At 44.9% G+C, this 21,975-nt stretch overlaps 1 protein-coding gene across 2 annotated transcripts in view; it reads right to left on the reverse strand.

Annotated features, from left to right (window-relative positions):
- LOC138491214 (zinc metalloproteinase-disintegrin-like VLAIP-B) overlaps positions 1–21,975 on the reverse strand; it is a 253,879-nt gene that overhangs the window by 198,329 nt on the left and 33,575 nt on the right. For both annotated transcript variants that reach the window (XM_069617601.1, XM_069617600.1), the window contains exons 2-3: positions 15,097–15,185; positions 6,111–6,187 (exon numbers count right to left, since the gene is read on the reverse strand). In XM_069617601.1, the coding sequence (XP_069473702.1) occupies positions 6,111–6,187; positions 15,097–15,185 (166 nt within the window). The remainder of the gene's footprint in view (positions 1–6,110; positions 6,188–15,096; positions 15,186–21,975) is intronic.

Here is a 21,975-nt window from a genome sequence, read left to right on the forward strand (position 1 = left end):
CGTTGGAATGCTCTCCAACTGTCTGCAGCATCCTTATACTCAGATCGCCCATACCAACAGGCCACCCTTTTGGCGTTTTGTAGCCATGTGTTCCCACCCACTGACCTGGACTACTTATGAGGGTCTGCACCCATGTCAAGTGAAGGGTGGTGATTTGAATCCAATCATTGGATCCCAACAATGGCTTTAGACCCAAACAGCCTGTGTTCCATCTTCCAACCTACTTTCCCTTTCCGATTACTGAGGCATGCTGTTCATGAAGAACGCTGCTCCTTTGCTTTTTTTGTGATAGGCCCTTTTTAAAATGCTACATAAGATCTTTTGAGTTATTCTACGTATTGCCTTCTTTTGATCCTGCTTTTAAAAAAAACAAATCTAGTTATCTTCTGAGACAAAGGATTGCTTTGATAGTCAGCAGTTGCTGTGAAAATAAAGACCAAGAAATAAAGTCCTTTAGATTCCAGGATAAGAATCAGAACTTGATTGGAACTTCACCACCAAAAGCACACCCGCCATTTTAATTTCTAGAAGGCTTAAATGATGCAAACTCAGTACAAGAAAATTGAGAATCTATTGTGTGGCCCTGTGGCAAGCCTGCTTTATGTGTGGAGTGCCTGTGGGCCATAACATGCTTCATGTTGTGATGTTGCCGACAGTGAGCTGTGGTCCACGATTGATGGTTTGCCTACCATACCCTGCCAATACATTGATGGCCAGCTGCCAATGTTAGCATGTCATGGCCAGAAAATATTCAAGCTATTTGCATTTTAACTAACCGAGTTTGTGAAAAAAAAAATGTTTTTTGGGGAGGTGTACGCCTATGATAAAGGAATGATATTGGAAATTACATTACTTTTTGAAGATAGAAGAGTTCCTACAAACTTAAATGAAGTTGGTGCCTAAAATGATAAGAAAAGAAACAGGACAGACTCGCTGGACATCATCACATGCATAACTAGCACAAGACAAGCATGGCTTCACACAAGGCAGGCTCCACGCGAAAGGGAAAAAACAGCTGGATTTAAAATGACATTTGCGGTATTTTCAGACACAGAAGGGCACCTGGGTCATTGTTTTTGGTGTACAAATAAAAAACAGTAAGGACAAATTCCACTGTCTCAGAAATAGTGAGCCATGCCCAAGCATGAGAAATAACATCTTACACGGAGAAAGGGATTTTCTGTCACTGCTACAACCACACATAATTAACCTTCTACTAGCCCCTTCTTAATCATGTGTGGCTACTTTCCAATCCACTGGTCACAATGCCTTTCCACTCGTCCTAGTAGGAGATTGAGTTTCAAATCCTCATTTGGATGTGCAAGTTTATTTCAGAGTTCCTAAAGCCCCGGCTCCAGAAAGCCCAATTATGTGAATCATCATTCAGAGAACACAGGGGAGATAGGGAGAGCATTCCAAGATCATGGCTTGTGCCTATTCGTGTCACAATGGTCATTCAACTCTGGATATATTTATACAAAATGTGCCTAAGCTATGGCAACATGTGAATCATTGTTTTTGATCCCCCTCTCAGCCTTCTGCTCTCCCTTTCTATTGGCCAGATACATAAGCAAACCAATCTTTCTGCCCCATTTCAAGTGCAGAAACCTAAGTATACTATTCAGCGACAAGCTGACCCTCATCCCTCAAATGATCCTGACACATTTAGAGCCAAGCATGATAAAGAGAATCTTCTCCCAAACTACACCGCAGAAAATTAGTGTTGCTCTAACCCTTGTACTCTCAAGACAGGACTATTTCCCTCCATCTCCAGAGGCTTATCAAATCCATGGAGTAACTTGAACTCCTTCAGAACAAACCATGCAAGTGCATTTGGTTTCTAAATCAATGGGGGAAATCACATTTCTTGCTCGCTGAAAGTGAGAAAAGGATCCTTGTGGAGCACAAACTCACCCACTAATCCCACTGCCCCACTGGATCATCCAAGAGTCTTGCTAACAAAGCTACCAATACCTGGCAGCCAGCAGAAAGAGCTACAGGACTACTAGAAACTTAAGAGCAGCCTCCCAAAACCTGCTGTACACTTTAAAAGATCACAGGAACAGGCCAGGAGTTCACTCCAGGATACTTGGCTCGAAACAAAAAGGAACAACCCACCTGTGTACATTAGGAATGGCACCGGTTATCCACACTTCAGCTATAAACAATCCCACCTGCTGATCTCAGCCTTCGACTTATCTACTTGGCTTTAAACTGATCAACTCCTCTGATCCTAATGACCAGTCCCAAATACCAATCTATTCACACATCTCCGAAACACCTGTAAAAATAGCTGCCTTGATCAGCATTGAACATTGACATGACCACCATGCAGACATCAAACCTTCAAATCTCGTAGCCCTGGAGCTAATCACAGTTTTCAACTTCCTCTTTCCGCTGCCAATCTTTCTTTACAAGTGGGCACCAACTTCTTGATTGATGACATCTAATGGGGCAATTTACACCCTTTTTTTCTGTCAGACATCATATGTGGCAGCACTGAGATGCAATGATTTTTTTTTCTTGTTTCCATTCTCTGCATTTAAAATAGTTACTCTGCACCTTAAACCACTCAAATAAATACACATTGGAGCAGTTATATCACTCATCAGGGAAGTCAGTGGTCAATGGTGGGAAGAAAGAGGTTGATACATTAAAAAGGGCAAACTCTCGGGATTGTAGCTTACCCATCAAACAAGACTGCTTAATGGAACATCATCCATGACAGCTTATGGCTTGAAGCCAAACTGACAGGGCCCTTAAGAGGTGGATGGATTTGTTCCTAGGACCTACTGTGAGAAACCTGACGGTATTGTCCCTAGCCAGCCCCGAGAATCCCCTTATTCACGTGGCTTGGGAAGGGCCAATGCTCTCAGACCTCAACCCCAGGGGTGGACGGAAGAAATAATATCACCGGGAAAGTGGAACCCAATGTTGTACTCGGGGAAAGACCCCAGGCGAGGTGCTGTAGTATACTGAGTAAGAGGGAGAGGAAAACGAGACCTCTGTAGCCTTTTATAGGCTATATGACATCTACCTCCCTTCTTCCTAGTGAATCCCTCTGGCAGGGATCCAGCGATCCCAGATGTGTAGCCAAACCATTAGGATTCATTCCAAACCTCAAACACCCCAACTCTGAGAATCCTCCTTTCTCTGATATTCCCCGCTCAAATGATCCCTCCATGTGCAGCAAATTCCCCAGGAAACCAAGCCCCATTGCACCCAGACACCATCTTTCCCAGAATCCATGTTACTGTTCCCTGCCCAAATGTTCCCAATCGTTACTCTCCACATTACTCTGGTTATTCTGTCAAAGACACCTCATCTATGCAGATTAAATACTACCATTCCCACAATCCCCCTCGTTTATGTTCTGATACAAATTCCAGTCACTCCTGCTTGCTTTCCAAACCCTATCAAGCTCACCCTAGAACAAAGAAAATAATTTCCCATGACAAACCCTTTCTTTTTGAAACAGACATTTTCTCACTCCATGGAAGATGGCAGACTAAAACCAGAGCCGTTCACCTGACATGTCTCAATATAAGCATCAGGCAAAGTCAGGCAATTGAATTAAGTCACACACACCTGACGGCCCTTCCTTTTCCCTGCAGTGATAAAAGGTGGCGCAAGAGAGCACAGCAGACTGCACAAAAAGACAGCTATCCAGGATCGGCATTTCAAGAGGAGGAGAAAGGTGGCGAATATCGTGAGGCTGACAAGGAGAGACACAACCTTGCCCTTCGACACACACCTGTGAAACCTCCACAGAGGGAATAGTAAGACAGAGTATAATAGCCCAAATGTGCTGTAACAGATGTCAACAGTATGCGAGCCTGTCGATGCAGATAAGCAGGAGCGAGGGAGAATCCTGCTTCCGTGGTAATGACCTTGACTTGAGTTTTGAGAAAAGCCAAGCTGTTCATCACAGCTGATGAGTCAAGCGGAGAATCGATAAGAGCCGGGCTGTGGTGGATGAATGTCGCAAAGTGTCAACATGAACCATGTTCAAAGAACTGTAAGAGTGTTAAGGGAAGACCAGCTGCAGAGGGAACCTGCACCACGTGGGTGCTAACTCGAAAGACTCTTGACGATCCCCAGTCTGGGTGAATCTACAGATACCAGAAGGCTGAAGGAGAGCCGCCAAGTTAAGTCAAAGTGGTCATACAGGAGGTCAAGCAAGGTCACTGTACAGTCGAAAGCCTTTGACCCAAGAACTCTGACAAAGCAAGACAAGTGAATCCCACAAACATTGAAAGCTAATAGGAATGTGACATTGGCAAGAGTTAACCCTGGAAGAGGGATGCTGATGTGAAAGGGGCAAGTCTAAAGTCCCAAGAAACCGTGTGTTGACAAGAGTGAACCCGATGAGGAGTAAGTGGAACCGTATAAAAACAAATCGAAATTTTTGAGTGAAGGAAAAGCCATAGCGAACCCAGTGGAGGGAGGCTGAAAGTAAAGAGAGTGTTCAGCTCCCAGAAGAGGGGGAACCAGGGATGAAGAATCCTTACCCTATGTGAAACCAGGAAATGAATGATCATTTTGATGAAGGAACTTTCGTATGTTGTTTGTATATCAGGCCCTCAGAATCAGAAGTCGCAGCCACTGAAGGCATTTATCCATACTGTTTTTGAAGGGTCCAAGCCCGAACGAGGGAGAGTAACAGAAGGAACTGTTATTTTGAGATATGATTTGTGAAGGGTCAGCGCCTGGAAGAGGGGGGACCCAGGGTTGCATCCCCTACAGAGAATATGTGGAAAAGTAACCTTGTTTTTTATTTGAATACATCAGGTCCTGGAAGGCAATAGACTTTCAACTGAAACGAGATGGGGCCCTCGAGGCTCCTGATAAGCTGGAACAGAACTGTCGACTCGTGCTGGGAAAGCTCGAGTGTGCTGTGCTAAAAGATCCCACCTTACCCGTGCTCAAAATGTGGGGAAGGGAGACCCAAGCTACTGCATCCTGACCTATTATTTGAGAACACTTCTTTCTTCCCTTGGAAACTATCCCACACCCTTTTTGCTATTAGTTGTAAGGTTTGGCAATAGGTTTCTTAGTATAGGCTCTTTTTATTTTGACACGCCGCCACTAGGACTTCCTTATTTGCATTTTGATGGTCGATGCTTGCTCCAATCTTAGATTAGGAGTTTTTCAAACCTGCATACAGTTAAATAAACATCCTTGAACTGTGATCACTTGTGTCGATCTTTACTGTTGCCACCATGAGTTCCTTACACTACCAACTTGAAAACATACTGTACAGAATAAGACTTCTTCTATCTTTTTGATCACACTCTCCTCGCAGTCGTTTGTGATGGCCTCAGGTTATCACACATTCCCACTCTATGGTTACGGATCTCTTAACAAATATTTCATCATATGTCACTAACATGTAAATATCAAATAAAGTAGAATGGCTGGACACGGAGGAATGTAGAAAAATGGGGTCCTGGTCAAGCAGGATGGTCGAGCATGCAGGGTCTGAAGGCCCTCAAACTAGGTCTATGACAATCCAGGGTGCAAAGTTGCATTGCAGCACAGAGAGTGTGGCCACATGCGCACCTGATGGCGGAGGTGTAAGGTAGTGGTTAGTAATATGAGGACTCACTTTCAGCCTTTAAGAAGTTGCTGAAACAATATATGTGTGTGAAGGTGGGGCTGAAACAATATATGTGTCAAGGTGGGGCGATGTGGATTTGATCCTCAATTCAATACGAACTTCAGTTTTCCAAACACAGCTCTATTTGGTAAACTTGGAAAGCCCGCAATTAAACACTTCCGAGGGGTCTGTGACAGAGGACACCTAGTGACCAGCAGTAACTCTATAGGGTTAGTATTCAGCCGTGTTAAAATACATTGGCTTCCGGGTGCACATAATCATTTAGAAATGCAGAGTTTTCAGCAGATTGTCAGACCTTTTAAAATACAGAGGTTGGTTTTAGAAATCTTACTTCCGCCCAAAAACGGAAACCTGTTGACCGCTCACTGACGTCATTCCCTCTCACCAGACTGCCATGCAAAACAACGCATTATTTATTGCAATTGTCCACCAGAAATGTTTAACAGATCAAAACAGTACATTGTACCGAAAAAAGGCTTCAAAAACTCACTCGTTTCTCTCTAGGTGCAACACCACGTCTTCTCCTTGTACTTTAAAGCCAAACTGCACTTCATCTGGATATTTTGCCTGCAAAGAAGCCATTACTCGATTTAAAATACACATTTGAGCCACTCATCCACCAATAGCCCACCCCCAAATCGGTCACAAAAAAATTAAGCACTTCACAAGAGCTTAAAAGGGCTTTATAAAAATATCTTCACTTTGCTTTGCTTTTCCCTCAGATACTCGGCTTATTTTTTGCAGATTAAAAAAAAAAAAAAACACTTGAAACAAAAAGGAGCATATCAAATAAAAGAATAGTTTTCAAAAGTCCACTCCGCGCCAACACTTTTCTGTATGACATTTTAAACAGAAACAAACATTTTCGATCAGGGAAATAAAATGTGCATTCCATACAATCATCAGATTTGAAGATTCTCAAAAGGAGACTAAAAATTCACACGTGTCTCGAGTATAGAATTTCAGAGTCTTAACTATTTGTTTTAAGAATTTGTCAATTAATTCATATGGATGAGCCATAAAGATCCAACCTCGCTGACTAAAGGTCTACAAAGTAAAAATGCGTGCATTTCCTTGTATATGTAAAGGAGTGAATTAGGCTTCATTAAACATTGGGCGAGGCGATGTGTACTCACTACGATTAACAAACCATTAGAGGCCTAAACAATCACGTCGTTAGTTTACGACAGACAGTGAAAGCGCCTCTTCAGGTGATGGTTCTTCTTTCTTATTAAAATATGATTTTTGGCGAAACTACAAGAAACTTTCCAAAATGAATTCCTGCTCAAATTTCCAAAGCCAATTTTTTGTTAACAGCAAACACTGCTGCACGGATCCTCAGCAAACTTGACTGAGTAGTTGGTCTAAATGACCTGACATGACATGATAGGTTATTTATAACGCGCTTAACACCCAGAGGTTTCTAAGCACGGACCCGGGGATCGAACCTGGGGTGCTCCGTGTCGTCTTGCTTCCAAGGCGAGCATGTTGCCCCTGGTTTGGTGAGAATCCAAACTGTTTGGTTTTAAACAAATTAAGTGGGACACCAAAAAAGCATGGGCAGGTTCTGGGGAGTGGCAGGGAAAGTAGCAAGATTACATTTTGGGAGTGAAGTACATACAAGAAAAGACCGAAGCACAATACCTGCCAGCAGGTCACAGCGTTTGGGTATCATGGATACGGTAGTGCTTCAGTCCATGCCCCAAACCTGGTAGCTAACCTGGGGAGGTGGTGGATAGCAACACAGTAGAAATGTCCCTCAGTTTTATTAGTATATTTGGAGCACTTGTAAGTCATTAGGGGAAGGACACATTGACAGAAGCAAACATAATGGCAGGGAGAGGGGATGGTGCATGGACCTAGGTGTTACAGAGGAGCCAGTCCTTGAAGAGCTTTGTGAGCTCCTTCCTAAAATGTAAAAGTGAAGGTGTGGATCTGGAGTGGATGGGGGTGGAGGTTCCAGACTCTGGGGACAAAGACACAGAACGCTGGTCTTCTGGTTCTTTCCTTCCTGCACATTCAGAGTTAAATTCTGCATGTCCTTACTACTGTTGCATCATAAACCTCCGGAGATGCTGCAATTCTCAATGAGGTAGCTTGGGGACTTCAGGACAACAACCCGTTAGCTGATGTGGCATTTGAGGAGAAGTGCTTGAAACAGGAGCCAGTGTAGTTTGATAAGGGTAGGGATGATGAGATCGTATTTGCAGAGTCCTCTGAGGCATCGTGCAGCACCATTTGAACAAACATTTCAGGCGTTCCACTGTAACCTCCAGAAAGCCATCCGGAAGGGCAATGCAACCATCAATGTGGGAGATGACCAGGGCTTGGACAGCAAATCTGAAATTGTTTTCTGGGATGAAGGCCTGGATTTTCTGCAGGAGGGAATGTTGTGACCAAGCCGTTTGTGTCTCATTTGCTATGTGCTGCGTGAAGGAAAGAGGTCTGTTGATTCCAAACCCTAGCATTGCCAGCTGGGGTGTGAAGCCTTTGCATTTAATAGCAGACAGCCAGGTCTGGATAGCAAGGGGTTCAATGTTGCTGTGAGCTACAGGTAAGCATTGGACATTCAGGACTAGATCAATGTGAGGAAGGCCTTGAGCCTGTGGATGTCTTTGATTGAGGATGTTCTAGAGGTAGAATGACACGTCATCTTATTGGTGCATGCAGATTTTGTGAGGTGCCAAGAAGGTTCAGAGTGGTTCCATGTAAAGGTTAAATACCAAAAGGAAGTGGATTGGTCGTTGTGGGACTCCACAGGTGATGGGTAGAGTTGACAATCTTTAGGAATACCTGCATGAATTGGTGGCAGTTAGCAAGGTAGGATTTGGACCAGCTGAGGATGACCTTACTGATCCCCATGTGATAATGTTTAATGTCGGCGAATGCCTGGTGATATACAGTTTTGGCTTGTGTGTAGCTATGGTTCAGGCATTTGCCAGACTTTGCCATAGTGGTTTTCACAGACCATCAATGATAGCAGCTGCAAAATTGTGTGCATATATTAGCGTATAATAAACAGGGACTGTGAAATGGCTAATACTTATACACAAGTCTCAACCGCTAGCTTTTCCAATGCTCGTCTTTTAACAGGACTTCAGTGACGGACAAGCATAGTGCTTATAAATTGAGTGGCTGAAGTCAGACCTGGTTCAGATATTTGTATTCCACCAGTAGCACGTTTACAGCTCCACATTCCTCTTTCTCATACCAGTACTAAATTAGGAGATGGCATTCAACATCCTGCAGGAAGCCTTCTTTTATTTTTACTAATACTTTCCTCCTTTGCCCTGACTCTTTCCTTTGTGGCATGAAGTGACCCCCAACACGTACCACTTTTTTGTTTTCCTGCCTCTGGCTACAACCTTCAAGGCTCAACGTTTTCCTGGTAGGCCCAAGAGAGGCAATGTACCTATGAGCCCTAGGCAGAGGGACTCCTGCAAAGTGGAATCCCTACTTCCCAGCGCGGAGGCTGCAGGGGGCCCTGCTGAACGTTGGCCTGCTGGTTAAGCCAGCAGTAGGTAGCCCACCGCTCCTGGCGCCTGTGCAAAACTGGAGGGCACTGGTTCAGCGTGAATCCCAAAAGGACCCAACTGCCCAGTGCCTTCAGCCAAGAGAGGGGTAGATGGAGCAGCGGGTGGCTAGTTGTCAATGCACAGGCACCGGGAGCAGTGGGCTACCTACTGCTGGCTCAACCAGCAGGCCAACATTCAGCAGGTCCCCCTGGAGCATCAGGTAGCGGTCTGGTGGTAGGGCTCTAAATGGAGGAGGCCATTGAGTGGCTTTGTTTGCTAGGCAACCCATGCACACCTCAGGGCAGGTTGAGTTGTTCATTTATTGCAATCAGCAGGGAGTGGAAGCACCAGTTCCTGTCTTTTCCGTGCTGAATGTTTTCTTTTAGCCTTCCATTATGGGGAAACACTCTAGGGCAAGGTGCCACCTAGAGTGCAGATCCTACTTTTCCTCCTCTATCTCTCCGGTTTGCAAGTGGAGGAGACACACAAGTGCTGGAAGTCTTTCAAAAAGCAAGCAAAGAGGAAAGTCCGAGGGGGAGAGGTAGACATTATTTCCCCCTCTTCAACCTAGACTTGGAATCCTCCAAAAACTCTTGAAAGGACTCCTGTACTTCCTGATATACCTTTCAGAAGAAGTATCCTGACAAGGAGTCATTGGCTTATGTCTTGATATAGGTTGTCCACTACCTAGGGATTCCCGACTCCAAAACCCTACTGCCAACTCCTGGAGCCATGTTGGCCCAATCACCACAGTTCAAGTGTACTCTTCAGGCTGGTCTCCCCTCTTCAAGGAAACAAAGACATTTTCCACAAATGGAAGGAGCAAGATAAAATGGTGGTTCCACAGTTGCTGGGGGGCAAGGAAAAGCTGATGCCACAGAGTGTCCAGGTGGATGGCATCCACCCTAGCCTTGTGGGCAGATCATCCATGGCATCAAAGAGACCATCAAAGAACCCCATGGACAAAAAGGTAGAAGGAACTTTAAAAATGGCATATGGGGGCACGCATTTAGCACTCAGGGCTACCACTGTTTCGTCTTATACGAGAAAGCTGCTCTGGGGATCGAAAGGGCATAAACAAAGCAATAGAAAAGGTTCTGATATATTCCCAGTTCTGCAGACAGTCAAGTCGCAGATGGAGTTTATGTATGAATTGGCCTGTGATGGCATCAAAGCTTCTGCTCTGGCTAAGGGGTCACGTGTTACTGGAAGGAGACATCTGCATGTGAAAGAATGGATGTCGGATTTGCATGCAAAGGCTGAAAATCCCCTTTGAGGGGCTCATGTGTTTTGGAGTCACCCTGGAGGACAATGTCCATTAAATCTTCAAGGCAGATAAACATGCTTGTACACTGGATAAGAGTGATGACCACACACCCAGATCTTTTTCTTTCCAGAGAAAAGGTTAATGAAATCTCATCCACCGGGGCAGCAGAGCGACCAGGGGATGTCCTTCGGCTGGGCGAAAGCAGATATCCAGGCGATCTTCGCCTACCAAGAGACAGAAGTACTTTAGCCAGGTCGGTTGGGGGAGCGGGGGAGTAAGAGTGCCTGCAGGGGTTTTGGACCCATTAGAACTGGATTTCTAGTGACGCCTTGGTAAACAGATCGATCCGCTCGGGTTAGGGATTGTAATTCTTATCCCCTCCACAACCATCTGGATTGATTGCCACATCACTCCCCAAAGGTCAAGCCAAGAGGGCGGCAATGCGTCTAGCCATTCAGGAGCTACAATCAAAGGAGGCCATCAAGAGGGTGCCCCTTACGGAAAAGGGGAAACGGATATACTCCATTGTTTTCCTGGTCCCCAACCCCTGACGAAAATTCGACCTGAAATGGCTGAACCTCAATGTGGCCACATTACCTTTCAAAATGGAATGTCTGCATAGGATAATTCCCCCGATTCGGGAGGGAGATATCCTTGCTTCCCTAGACCTCCAGGACACATTTTTCATAATCCCGGTCTGGGTTCCCCACCAGTAGTTCCTGCGATTTCGGGTGGATGTGGAACACTTCCAAATCAGGGCTCTCCCCCTTCGGCCTGAAATCTGCCCCACCAGTGTTCATCAAAGTCCTACGGCTGGTGGTGGTGGCAGTACATCTTTGGGGATCCAAGTGTTTCCATATCTGGATGAGTGGATGTTCGCTACAAGCTCTCACGATCTCCTAGTGAGGCATGTCGATGCAAAATGCTCTCTCCTCAAAGATGTGCGATTCATCCTCAACATTGCAATGTAGAGACTCCAATCAACTCAGGACTTGCAGTATATCAGGACAGGAGGGTGCTGCTTCCAGAGAACCAAGCGTTGAGGCTTCAGTCTGTCCTCTGACACTGTTGACCTCTGAACAATACCCAGCAATGGAATTTCTTCAGTTTCTGAGGCACATGTCCTCTTGTGTATTTTCGTTACCTTGGGTGTGCCTACACCTCCTGCCTCTTCTTATACACCTACAGAAGTACTGGAAAGAGGAGTACTTGGACTTCAAAACAAGGGTTGTGGTTCCCCCACCCCTCTACCAGCTGCTTCCTTCATAGTTGCAGGCACACACTTCTGAAGGGGTTCTCCCTGGACCCATCTACACTGACCATTGTTACCACCAGGGTGGGGGAGCCTTGTGACCAGGAACTGTAGATGGGTCAGGAGGCCTCACTCCTCCAACTATTGGGAAAGGGTATCAGCGGACAGGGTGCTCCATGCATTTGCCCCCCTGCTTGAGGGGAAGTCTTTTGTTCTTCAAACGGACAACACGACTGACGTCCTACGTGAACAGACAAGGGGGGGGTCTCCGTTCCAAGTCCCTGGGCAAGTTGGCACTGGAAACGGGGGTTGGGCCAAATAGAACCTCTTGGGTCTCTCAATCATACACATCATGGGGCTGGACAACCAGATAGCAGACAAGCTGACCAGGGTTTCCACCAGGCACATTTCAACTGTATCTGCAGTGGCCCAGTTTTGTTTTCCGGTTTGAGTCCAAGGGTGCGTGGGAGGTGGATGAACGGTCCATTCCTTGGCAGCAGGGTCTCCTTTGTGCCTGCCCTCCACTTCCCCTGATCCTAAAGGTCCTCCACAAAATCAGGCACTCTGGCTCGGAAGTCATCCTGGTGGTTTCATGCTGGCTCTGAAGGGGTTGTTTTCCCTTTCCATTATCCCTGGCTACCAGTCCAATGGTAAAAATCCCTCCAACTCCGCTTTCCCTGGTCACGGAAAATATCATGCCCAGGGCAGGGTCTTGCAGCGAGTGGCCTACTACATTCAAAATGCCCCGAGACCCTCCACACAGTTTTCCTATGACAAGCTTTGGGGGAATTTTAATGCCTGGTGTCAAGCAAGGTCCATTTCTCACACCTTAGGTCCTAGGGCTACTGGCCTTCAATTCCTTCAGGACGGCTTTAACTTGGGTTTATCTGTGTCTACCCTTTGAGCTCAATGGGTGGCTATCCGCTCCTTCAGGTTCCCAGCGGGTAAATGCTCGGATACCCCAGCCTTGGTGGCTAAACTTCTGAGAATGTTCTTCCTGACCAGATCCCCCGCCCCCCGCACCTATATGGCATCTGAGATTCTAACCTGGGATCTTCCTTTAGTGCTCAAGATCCTTCAAACCCCTTTTTTTGAAATCCTGGGGGAAGTTCAGTTGAGGTTTCACTTATAAGACTGTTTTCACGCTGGACCAACGTCTTGGGGAACTTTGTACCTTGTCCTGTGAACCACCATATCTTATCTCCACACAGGAGGGCCTGTTCTTCAAATGTCATCCCTCCTTCCTCCATAAAGTGGAATCCAAATTCACCAATCCTAAAAGATTGTCCTGCCAACATTTTTACCCAAACCTCCTTCCCCTTCGGAAGCGCTCTGTGGTACTCTGGGTGTTAGAAGGGCTGCCTTGATATATCTGTAAACAAGCCAGGCCTTCAGGGAATCCAGTAGCATCTTTGTTACTTTCAGGGATCCCTCCCCTAGGAGAAAGCGGACTGTACCAATGGTCAGTCTCTGGCTATGGGCAGGGTAGTACTGGGACAAGAAATGGGCACGAGCATCTAAGAAAAAAAAAAAAACAAAAGTGGCCCACCCTTTGCCTCAAAAAAAGGTGGTCCTCAAACCATCATTCGTGAATCGGGTCAATTCACAGAGAGCCAACTAATGGCTGGTACACCACACAGAGTCGCCTTCCACCACAACCATGTAGGAATTTCCATTTCTGCATACAGTCCACCAATAACAGTTTGTTACTTGGCACACAGCCAACTGTTTGGGCTTTTGTTATTCAGCATGGTAAATGCATTTGCAAGGCACTGATGTAGTTGTAAGTGGCCATCAATGGTAACAGCTGCAAAATGGTGTAAGTATCTCGGCATAGCAGTGCCTGGCAAATGCCAAATACTTATACACAAGCAAAACTGTTGGCTTTGCTAATGCTCGTTCTTAACAGGAATTCAGTCAAGTGCATGCATAATGCTTATAAATTGAGTGGCTGAAGGAAGAGCTGTGCAAGACATTTCTTATTACACCAGCAGCGGATTTAAAACTACCATTAAGTCATTAACTCTCAGAATACTGCTTTGAAAAAAAAAACTGGCAGGCCCTTTGAGCATAAACTTTGATGCTAAGGTTAGATAAAGCTAGCTCAATGAGATCCTAGGAAGATGTGTTTTGGGCGGGGAGGGTCTAGAAGTGGGTGGGATTGACCGTAAAGGATTAGCATGGCCATGGGCAGTCTGGGTGGATAAAATACTCAAACACCTACAAGGTTTGTGTCCCTCCTCACATGCCATTTCTCCTTAGATATAGTCATCAAAGGCAATAGTTTTGACGTATAGGCTGTGCCTTTGCGTCACCTAATAGTCAAAGATAAAAAAGGATGGTCTGGAGAGTTGGCCAGGGCTTTGATAGTGTTTCAGTCATCAGTCTTTAGTCATGCACTGGATTATGAAAGACATGCCAAACCTAACTCTGTGTAATGTAGACAGAGCAAATACTCCTAAATGCCAGCAAGCCTCCCCGATTGTCTTAAAACCTTCCCGATCCAGACAATATACACACATTGCTCCGACTATAACATCAGCACCCAAATCACCTCGATAATTCAGCAATTGGGAGAATTGACAGATGAGATCTTTACAACACATAACCTACAATATAATGAAGATCTCATGGCCACGCGGCTGCACAGATGAAAAAAGTGAAATGTATTGCCGAGAGGTGAATGGACGAGGATCCCCTGTGTCCTTCAGCACCATCCAGACATCAACACACACACACAGACCTCCCAAGACCGGTCTTCACAGCAGCTGTTTGTGAAATTCTGCTGGCCTATTGTGCCCCACATCCCACTTGCGCCTCTGCAAGAACAACTTTAGCATGCACAACTGTGTCTTACACGGACCTCAGAGCGCATACTCCCGGCAAGTCTTGTGTCCACGTAGATGTGAAAGGCCCCACCAATTTTAATGGGGAAGGATCGCTCATAAAGGATTAAAACAAATCAGTGGGAGATGATCTATTACAGACCCATTTATCCAAACTTGACATTAATAACAGAAACATGACACTTACTAGACCACGAGTTGTTACGTGACATTTGTAAAGCTAACTATTGCCATTGCAATGGCCGTGAAGCGCTCTGGATAGTCCAAACATTGCAGGAACCTAACACCAGCTTTGTCAGAGATGATTATAACTTTAATGTCATCTTGGACAGTTATGTTGCGTGGAGAGTAGTGTGTGCTTCATGGTGCAGTCCGATCGCGATTCCTAGTATGAGAGCCACAGTCTCTGCCATCTGTTATGGGGTTCTGCGCTATAATCTAGGACTCGTGATTATCCTGCCACATGATACTCTTAATTGGCCTGTAATAATTATTCGCTATGATATATTCAGGTGTGAGGTGAGCAGGGACTTGTGAGCTTCACGTTTCTAGGATAGCAAAACAGAATACGCAGGCCAGCGCTGTCTCCCATTTACCTGGGTGTCTCGTCTATGCCGGGAGTACATTTTCTGCAAATAGACCACTTCATATTCCTTCACTCCAGGAAGATACGCCAACGCAGAAACTGCAATAAAAGAAGGACTTATCAAACATCAATTATCGCATTGGTCAACTACAAAACAACGATTGACAATGTAACCTAGAATTGCTGGTTTCCTTTTTCTATTAAAGGATATGACATTATTTGCCTTACTTTTGTGAAGTAGTGGCATCGCCAGTCGAAAAATGGAAAAAGAAAGAAAAAACATACGGCAGCACTAGAGAAGGAACTTATCTTTGATCGAAATGCCCGTTTTTCATTGAAGCCAAAGAAGTTCAGGATGTCGGGGTACATGGCCCTCCAAGCGACTGGAGGTAATTTGCCCAAATCAATTTGCAAGACGCCCCTATATTACAAATGATAATTGACATTCTGTTCCTTGTGGCAAGGCAGGGTTTCTCCATCCCTAGATTAGCATACACTTCTGAAAAACATACACGCTGCTAATATTCTGAAATGCAACACACAGCCCCTAGCAAAAGCAGGCAATCAGTCTGCAAGGAAAGCAAGAGGATGAATTTGGTGGCAGACAGGGTCAGTTATCGAGTAAGCGCTAGAACCCCACAACAGGCATGAACAATGCCTCATGACCCCGCAATCCAAACAATACCTGGACTAGCCACCACCCCTATAAATTTGTTTATTAAAAAAGCAAACTTTACACTTTACCATATTAACTACAACCACAAATAAACCATGGCGTTCCTCATCGGTCCTTACAAAGTCAGCTAGCCAACAACTTCATAACGCAGACAAAAAACACCTCCTTGCAATTTGCAGATCGAGATGTGTGTTGCCAGACACAGTCAACTTTAACAACCGCCACAAATAATATTATTAAATTGACAATGCTGTCCTAATTGTCCTCTTTGATCTATCCAAAGCCTTTAACGTTATCAGCAACATAATCGCAGCCAAGAACAAGTTCCAAGTTGGCAACACAGCTGAAGGACAAACAACCCGTTTGTCTACATAACACTCCTACCTTTTTTGCAAAGACGACAGGCATTAATACCCATGCCACGAGGTTGTCCGAACCAGTAATGGCACTCCGGCACAAGATGTGCGTCTGACAGCAGCAATGGTAATTAATGAGGTCGTGTGGAGTCATTATCCTCCAAGAGAACCTGCCACACAGATCTCATGACCATTAGCACCAATGTTAAGCATAGACGAGCTTTCAAGGCATGAGATTGGTGGCAATACTTTAACTAAACCGCATCCTCCATTTTACATTTGCTAGATTCCTTTTTCATTTTCTAGCGGCATTGTGGAATGATAACTGAAAAGGGACTAACAAACACAGTGAACTGTTACACACAATGGGCTGCGTTACAAGTGTGGCAGTCCAGAAACAAGTGTGCCAGTAAGCTTACCGGCACCCTTGTTTGCGGACTGCCACACTAGGAGTCTGCCTGCTGGGGACTGCCTGCTGGGGCCTCTGCCCCCGACGTCGGACCTGCCGGGCGAAGCGGCCCCGGGAGGCGGACTTTGGTGCTGGTGCTTCCTTCTCCCCACTCCCACTTGTAATGTCCCAGTGGCACCGGGAAGTCAGGCGCCGGTGTTACAGGGTTGGTTGAGTTCTATTTATATGAAATCAATACAAAACGCCCACTTATTCAAAGGGATAGAATTAATCTGCCAACCTGATGATTCTCAACTAATGAGTGTTACCACTTCACCCATCGCAAGCACTGCACAACTCTACAGAATCACTCAATGGACTACCAAACTTCACTTTGTGAAAATTCAATGCAAAACCAATGCTGATCCATTTCAAAACACTGGCTGAAGTCACTCCTGTTCACTTGGCCTACCGCAACCACTTAGAGACACACCATTGAAAACAGAAAAACTTCTAGAGAGGTACCAATCCCCTCTGAAAGGTCAATAGCAGCACATACCAACGAATTCATAAAACAAAATCATTCCGAGACCAACTCTCAAAATTGTTCCAACCATTTTAATCTGGCCACCCTTGGCTCATATCTTTTAAGAAATTGTCAACTGTGCTAAAGAGTTCTTGCAGGCTGAGGTAAAAATGAAAGTTCTTAGCACACAATATTAAAAACAATATAGCCAGGGTCATCTCCCAAACAAAGGTGAGAATCTGCACATCACCATTGGCAACACGAATACACAGACTCTCAGTTTAAACCCATGTGGCATTTGGCAAAGCCACCCAATACAAAGAGAGAATGCTTCTATGTTGATTGCTACTAGCTTGAATCTAGCTCGATAGCAGCTGAGCACTTCACAAAGGAAGGAGCCAGTAATGGGCTTGGCTTGTTCTACAGTAGCACAGTTCTGTTGGCTGGATTTTTATTCATCCAGCAGGTATTGTTGAAAAAGACAGGTGTTTAGAGTGCTGTGGAACTGGAGTATGGTGGATTCATTTTGAGCCTCTTCCAGGATGGAGTTCCAGATTGTGGTGGCATGACAGGAGAAGGACTGCTTCTGGGTCGTCACTTTACAGGCTAGCTCGACACCAACCAATAGCTCTCAATTCAAATAGAAGTCTGCACTTCAACTACTGGAGACCATAAAATCTACAGAAGTGAGCTATATCATTCTAGAACCTTCAAACAGACACATCATGGAAATCCTCAAGCAGCCAATCCAATAGTCTTTAGGAAAACCCCTAAGACCTAATCGATTCCCTCCAACACGAAGCAACTAAACAGGAACGGTCTAGCTCAAACAAAAAGCCACTGAATTGAGTATTAATGAAACACAAATTGAGATGAAATGCATGATGTGCTTTACATTAAACTAGTCCAATGGCTCCTCGCAAATGAGACCCTTTCATTGAGTGGTGCGGCCAACAGAAAAACACTAATTGAAAAGACCCTAATGTGAAGTAGCAGCTCTATCTGCATCCATACATTGTTACTCTCAGAGTCAGTCTATTTTATATATTCTTGATCCCACTCCCCTCAGTTTTCAGCCCTGTGTAGTCCTTAGGATGTGACCACAACCATCAAATGCTTGTTTGGGGAATCAATGACAGATCTGACTTCTCTTACTTCTGGGGACCAGGTATACAAACATAAGTGGGTGAATAGACCAGGAACTATTTGTAGGGCCTGAACCGTGACTGTCATTCCCCGCCAAACAGTGGAGGGCATTGAGTCAACAGGTGCAGGAGAGATTGGGCTCATTCAGCATCTGTTGCTTTGCATAGGTATTTATTTTATGAAGGACTAGCAGCACAGCATTTTGGGTCAGACTGATGCATCTGCTCACAGGTAGATTGCGGTGTCATTGAAATCTGGGCTGTGCGAAATTTCATTATTATTGCTTCAGATGTACATAGCAAAAAAAAAAAATCAGAAATGGTAAGTCACGCTCTCAGGTGGCAGGTGCCACCTTCAAGGTTGCGCCAACTGTACAAGTGGCACACAAATTGCTTTTAAAAGCAGAGAGACCAATTGGCTAATAATAGCACAACATCTGAAGAACTCATAGTCCATGCGTTTAATGAGAATGGAACATAAGACTGAAGCTCCAGGACAGGCACAACATGGCAGAGATTGGACTCCCATGGAGGGCTTCAGTCTTGATGAATTATCTACACAATAACATACCAAGAACCAAGTGCAGTGAAGTGTACAAGTAGTACCGCAGATGACTGAAAAACGAAACAGAAATTTGGCACCACAGGGAAAGCTCATTTGTAAAGGCAGAGGTGGCTTGGTGACTAAATTGCTGACTCAAGAAACCTAGTGGCTTCTCTTGCGATGCTGGATTATTCACGTAATGTCCAGGCCAAATCATTTTCACTTCCATTATCTGCTGAAATTGATAGAACCTAGAAAAGTATTAACCAAGTAGCTCTTGGGACAAATCATTGAAAGCACTAATCAAAAACTTGACGTACAAAATAAGAAGTACTTTATGCACACCTCGAGAAATACTGCTGCTGGAGCATGGCCTTGTAGCTGCAATTCTTGGATTTGACCTTTAGCCATTCATACATAAGACAAACCAGAAGCCGGGCCACAACGTACATCGTGTTCCCAATCAATTGAAGTTCCATAAGTAGTTTTGAAACTGGAATTTCTCGAGCAATGAGAAGATTACCCTCTTCTTTCTGGACTAGACAGTCAATGCCCAAGCAGCGTTCCCTTCACTGGACTTGATTGAAGTATGTTTCACTGTATGTATTGCAAACCACTGCCTCTGGTAGGCTCAATGCCCCTCAGAAATCCAATCAAGGTATGATATGATATGGCATTTATAACATGCCTATACACAAGTGTTTCAAGGTAAAGCGTTCCACGATGCAGAGGACCCAAGAGCAGTCTGCAGAGCGATCTAACCATGTGCTTCAGAGAAGCAAAATGATCCTCCTTAAGTCTCATATAGTGGTTGGCACCAGATGTTTAGCAACTAGAATGCCCACTGGTAAATTTGTCAAAGACACTACGCAATTGTTGCCAAAGCTAGAAAGTATAACAACAGCTAAACAAATTTCAAGAGCCAGTCACCCCGACCGCCAAACATTATTTGTCGTTTCTGCTCTTCTTGCTCATGTGAGCTACAAGTAGGGAGTGTCATGTTGCAGAGGACAAATGATCAGTCTCGCTCCTCCAAGAACACTCAGTAAGAGACATGCAGAAAATAGACTTCCAAATCCCTCGCATACGTCTCACTTACAAATAGATTGTTTGAAGATGGGATGATGTGGCTAGCTGAAGATTACAGTGCAATATCTCCTCGACTCCTAAATAGAGAGCAGGGGGTTGTGGCATGAAAGTCTTCACCACCTTTCTGTCAATATTGCTGCGGTTTGTAGTAATTGAAAAGGGGCCTGATCTTATAGGGTTGCCCTTCTCAGGTGCCAAACTCAGAGGAACGATCTCTTGCTCAGTTGCCATGGACCATCTTGATATTGGGGTGCTTACGGAACTGCTAGATCTCACAGATTTTCAATGAGTGGTAGCCATCATTAATATGAATAATTTTAAGATGAAACTCGGGATCCCCAGATCAGGTCAGAGATTGGCAATCAAGCGGTTATTTTATCAACAGTAGCCCTGGGTTCAGGGTCGGCATAAATCACCCTTTCAAGAAGCGATCATCTATTCATTGCGGGATATTTTAGACAGCAAAAGTCATCAGAAGTGGATTCAAGAAACATCAGATCATTTGAGGCCCATACTCCCACCCACACACACACCCACACACCCACACACACACCCCCCCCCCTCCCAGTGCCATCATTTCCTTTCTCTTGGGAAGGCACACAGAAGGGTTATAGGTCAAAGGATCGACTACAAAGGATCGAATGGTCAAAGGATCGACGCCGCAAAAGGACTGAAAACTAAAGGATCAAAAACATATATATTCTTTTTTTTAACATTGCTTTTGGGGGGGGGGGGGGTTTGTGGTAAAAGCCACTTTTTCCCTAAACGAAAAGCCCCAACAAAATATCATTAAAAAAAATGTTTGTTTTCGGCTCTATTGCGTCGATCCTTTGACCATTCGATCCTTTGCAGTCGACCCTTTGACCGGACACCACGCAGAAGCTTAAGGTCACTAAAGCTCAACCCATTCTACATGTTCTCTTATGTAGCAACATTGGGGTCAGGGTTATGGTCTTAAATTAACATACATTTGAACAATGTGCAGCTAAATTGTTTGGAATGCAGCTTTGTTTTAGATACCCCTGTAGCTGAATGCCAAACCTGCAGCTTCCTCAGACACCCTCTTAAATGAATGGATCACAAATAAAAGTAAATTAGTTCATACACCAAATTCGCATGCCCATTTTGCACACAAAGTGCAAAGTTTATGTTCACTGCTCCTTCTGTTACTCTCAATAAATGAAGGCTTCTTTTCAGATGTAAAATGAATGCCAATGGAAGAGTGTCTCAGTCCCATAATCCCTAAAGTTAACAGACGGACACAAAAAGTTACACTCTGCAAGATCACGTTTGGTTTTTTGCTATTTGTCCCAAAAATAAGGAACAGAAACCTGGACTGCGTGTTTATCTAAACACGGCACACCAACCTTTTTGCCAAATTGAGGAATTCCTTCTAGAAAAAAAAACAAACATTTGCATATCCAATATTCCGACAATCCATCTTAATATTCAGACGATCCAGCTTACTGCCGTTTTTGCTACCAATAAAAAGTAATTAAAAGATAAACAAAAAATATTTTCAAGTGTGCCTCGGAACAGGGTCAGGGACTTAACCCTCTTAAGGAAGCGGGAGGGGTGTAGAGATCACCCCCAGCCCCAGGGACAGGGACAGGAGGCCTATCAGGGTGTTTGTCAAACCGAGTCCTGCCCCAGAGGTGGGGTGAGAGTTGGGAGGGTCCCAGCCTTTGCCTCCCCTTATGTTCCTTGTTGGAAGTGAAAGGTACCACACTCCATCGTCCCAGGCCTGGTGCACCCCCATTCTGGCCAATGTTCCATCTTTTCCTTTTCAGGATTGCACATCAGCTGAGACCCCCTGCTGCAATTGAAGAAACAGCCAACGAGACAGAAATGCAGCAACATAAAGGAAGATGGATGGAAACCGCTTACTGGAGAGGAAGCCATCTCATGACAGCGAAACACTGAGCATGCCACTGGAGGAGGAGACATTAGAACCAGTAAGGGTCAGGGCTTAAGGGAAGAGGTAAAGCAGGGGAAGAGCTCATCAAGGGAACAGGTGTAGGGAATAGATACGAAGGGAGAACAAGGTAACCATTCGGAGCGGTGCAGGGCTAGGCAAGGAAGGAAAGACCATTTGTTGTATAGGTGCCTTAAAAATATCCAATAAATAAAACAACAGAGTGCCAGGACGTGGATGGTTGAAAAGG

Source organism: Ambystoma mexicanum, chromosome 10, assembly GCF_040938575.1.
Source record: "Ambystoma mexicanum isolate Mex_15411 chromosome 10, UKY_AmexF1_1, whole genome shotgun sequence".
NCBI lineage: Eukaryota > Metazoa > Chordata > Amphibia > Caudata > Ambystomatidae > Ambystoma > Ambystoma mexicanum.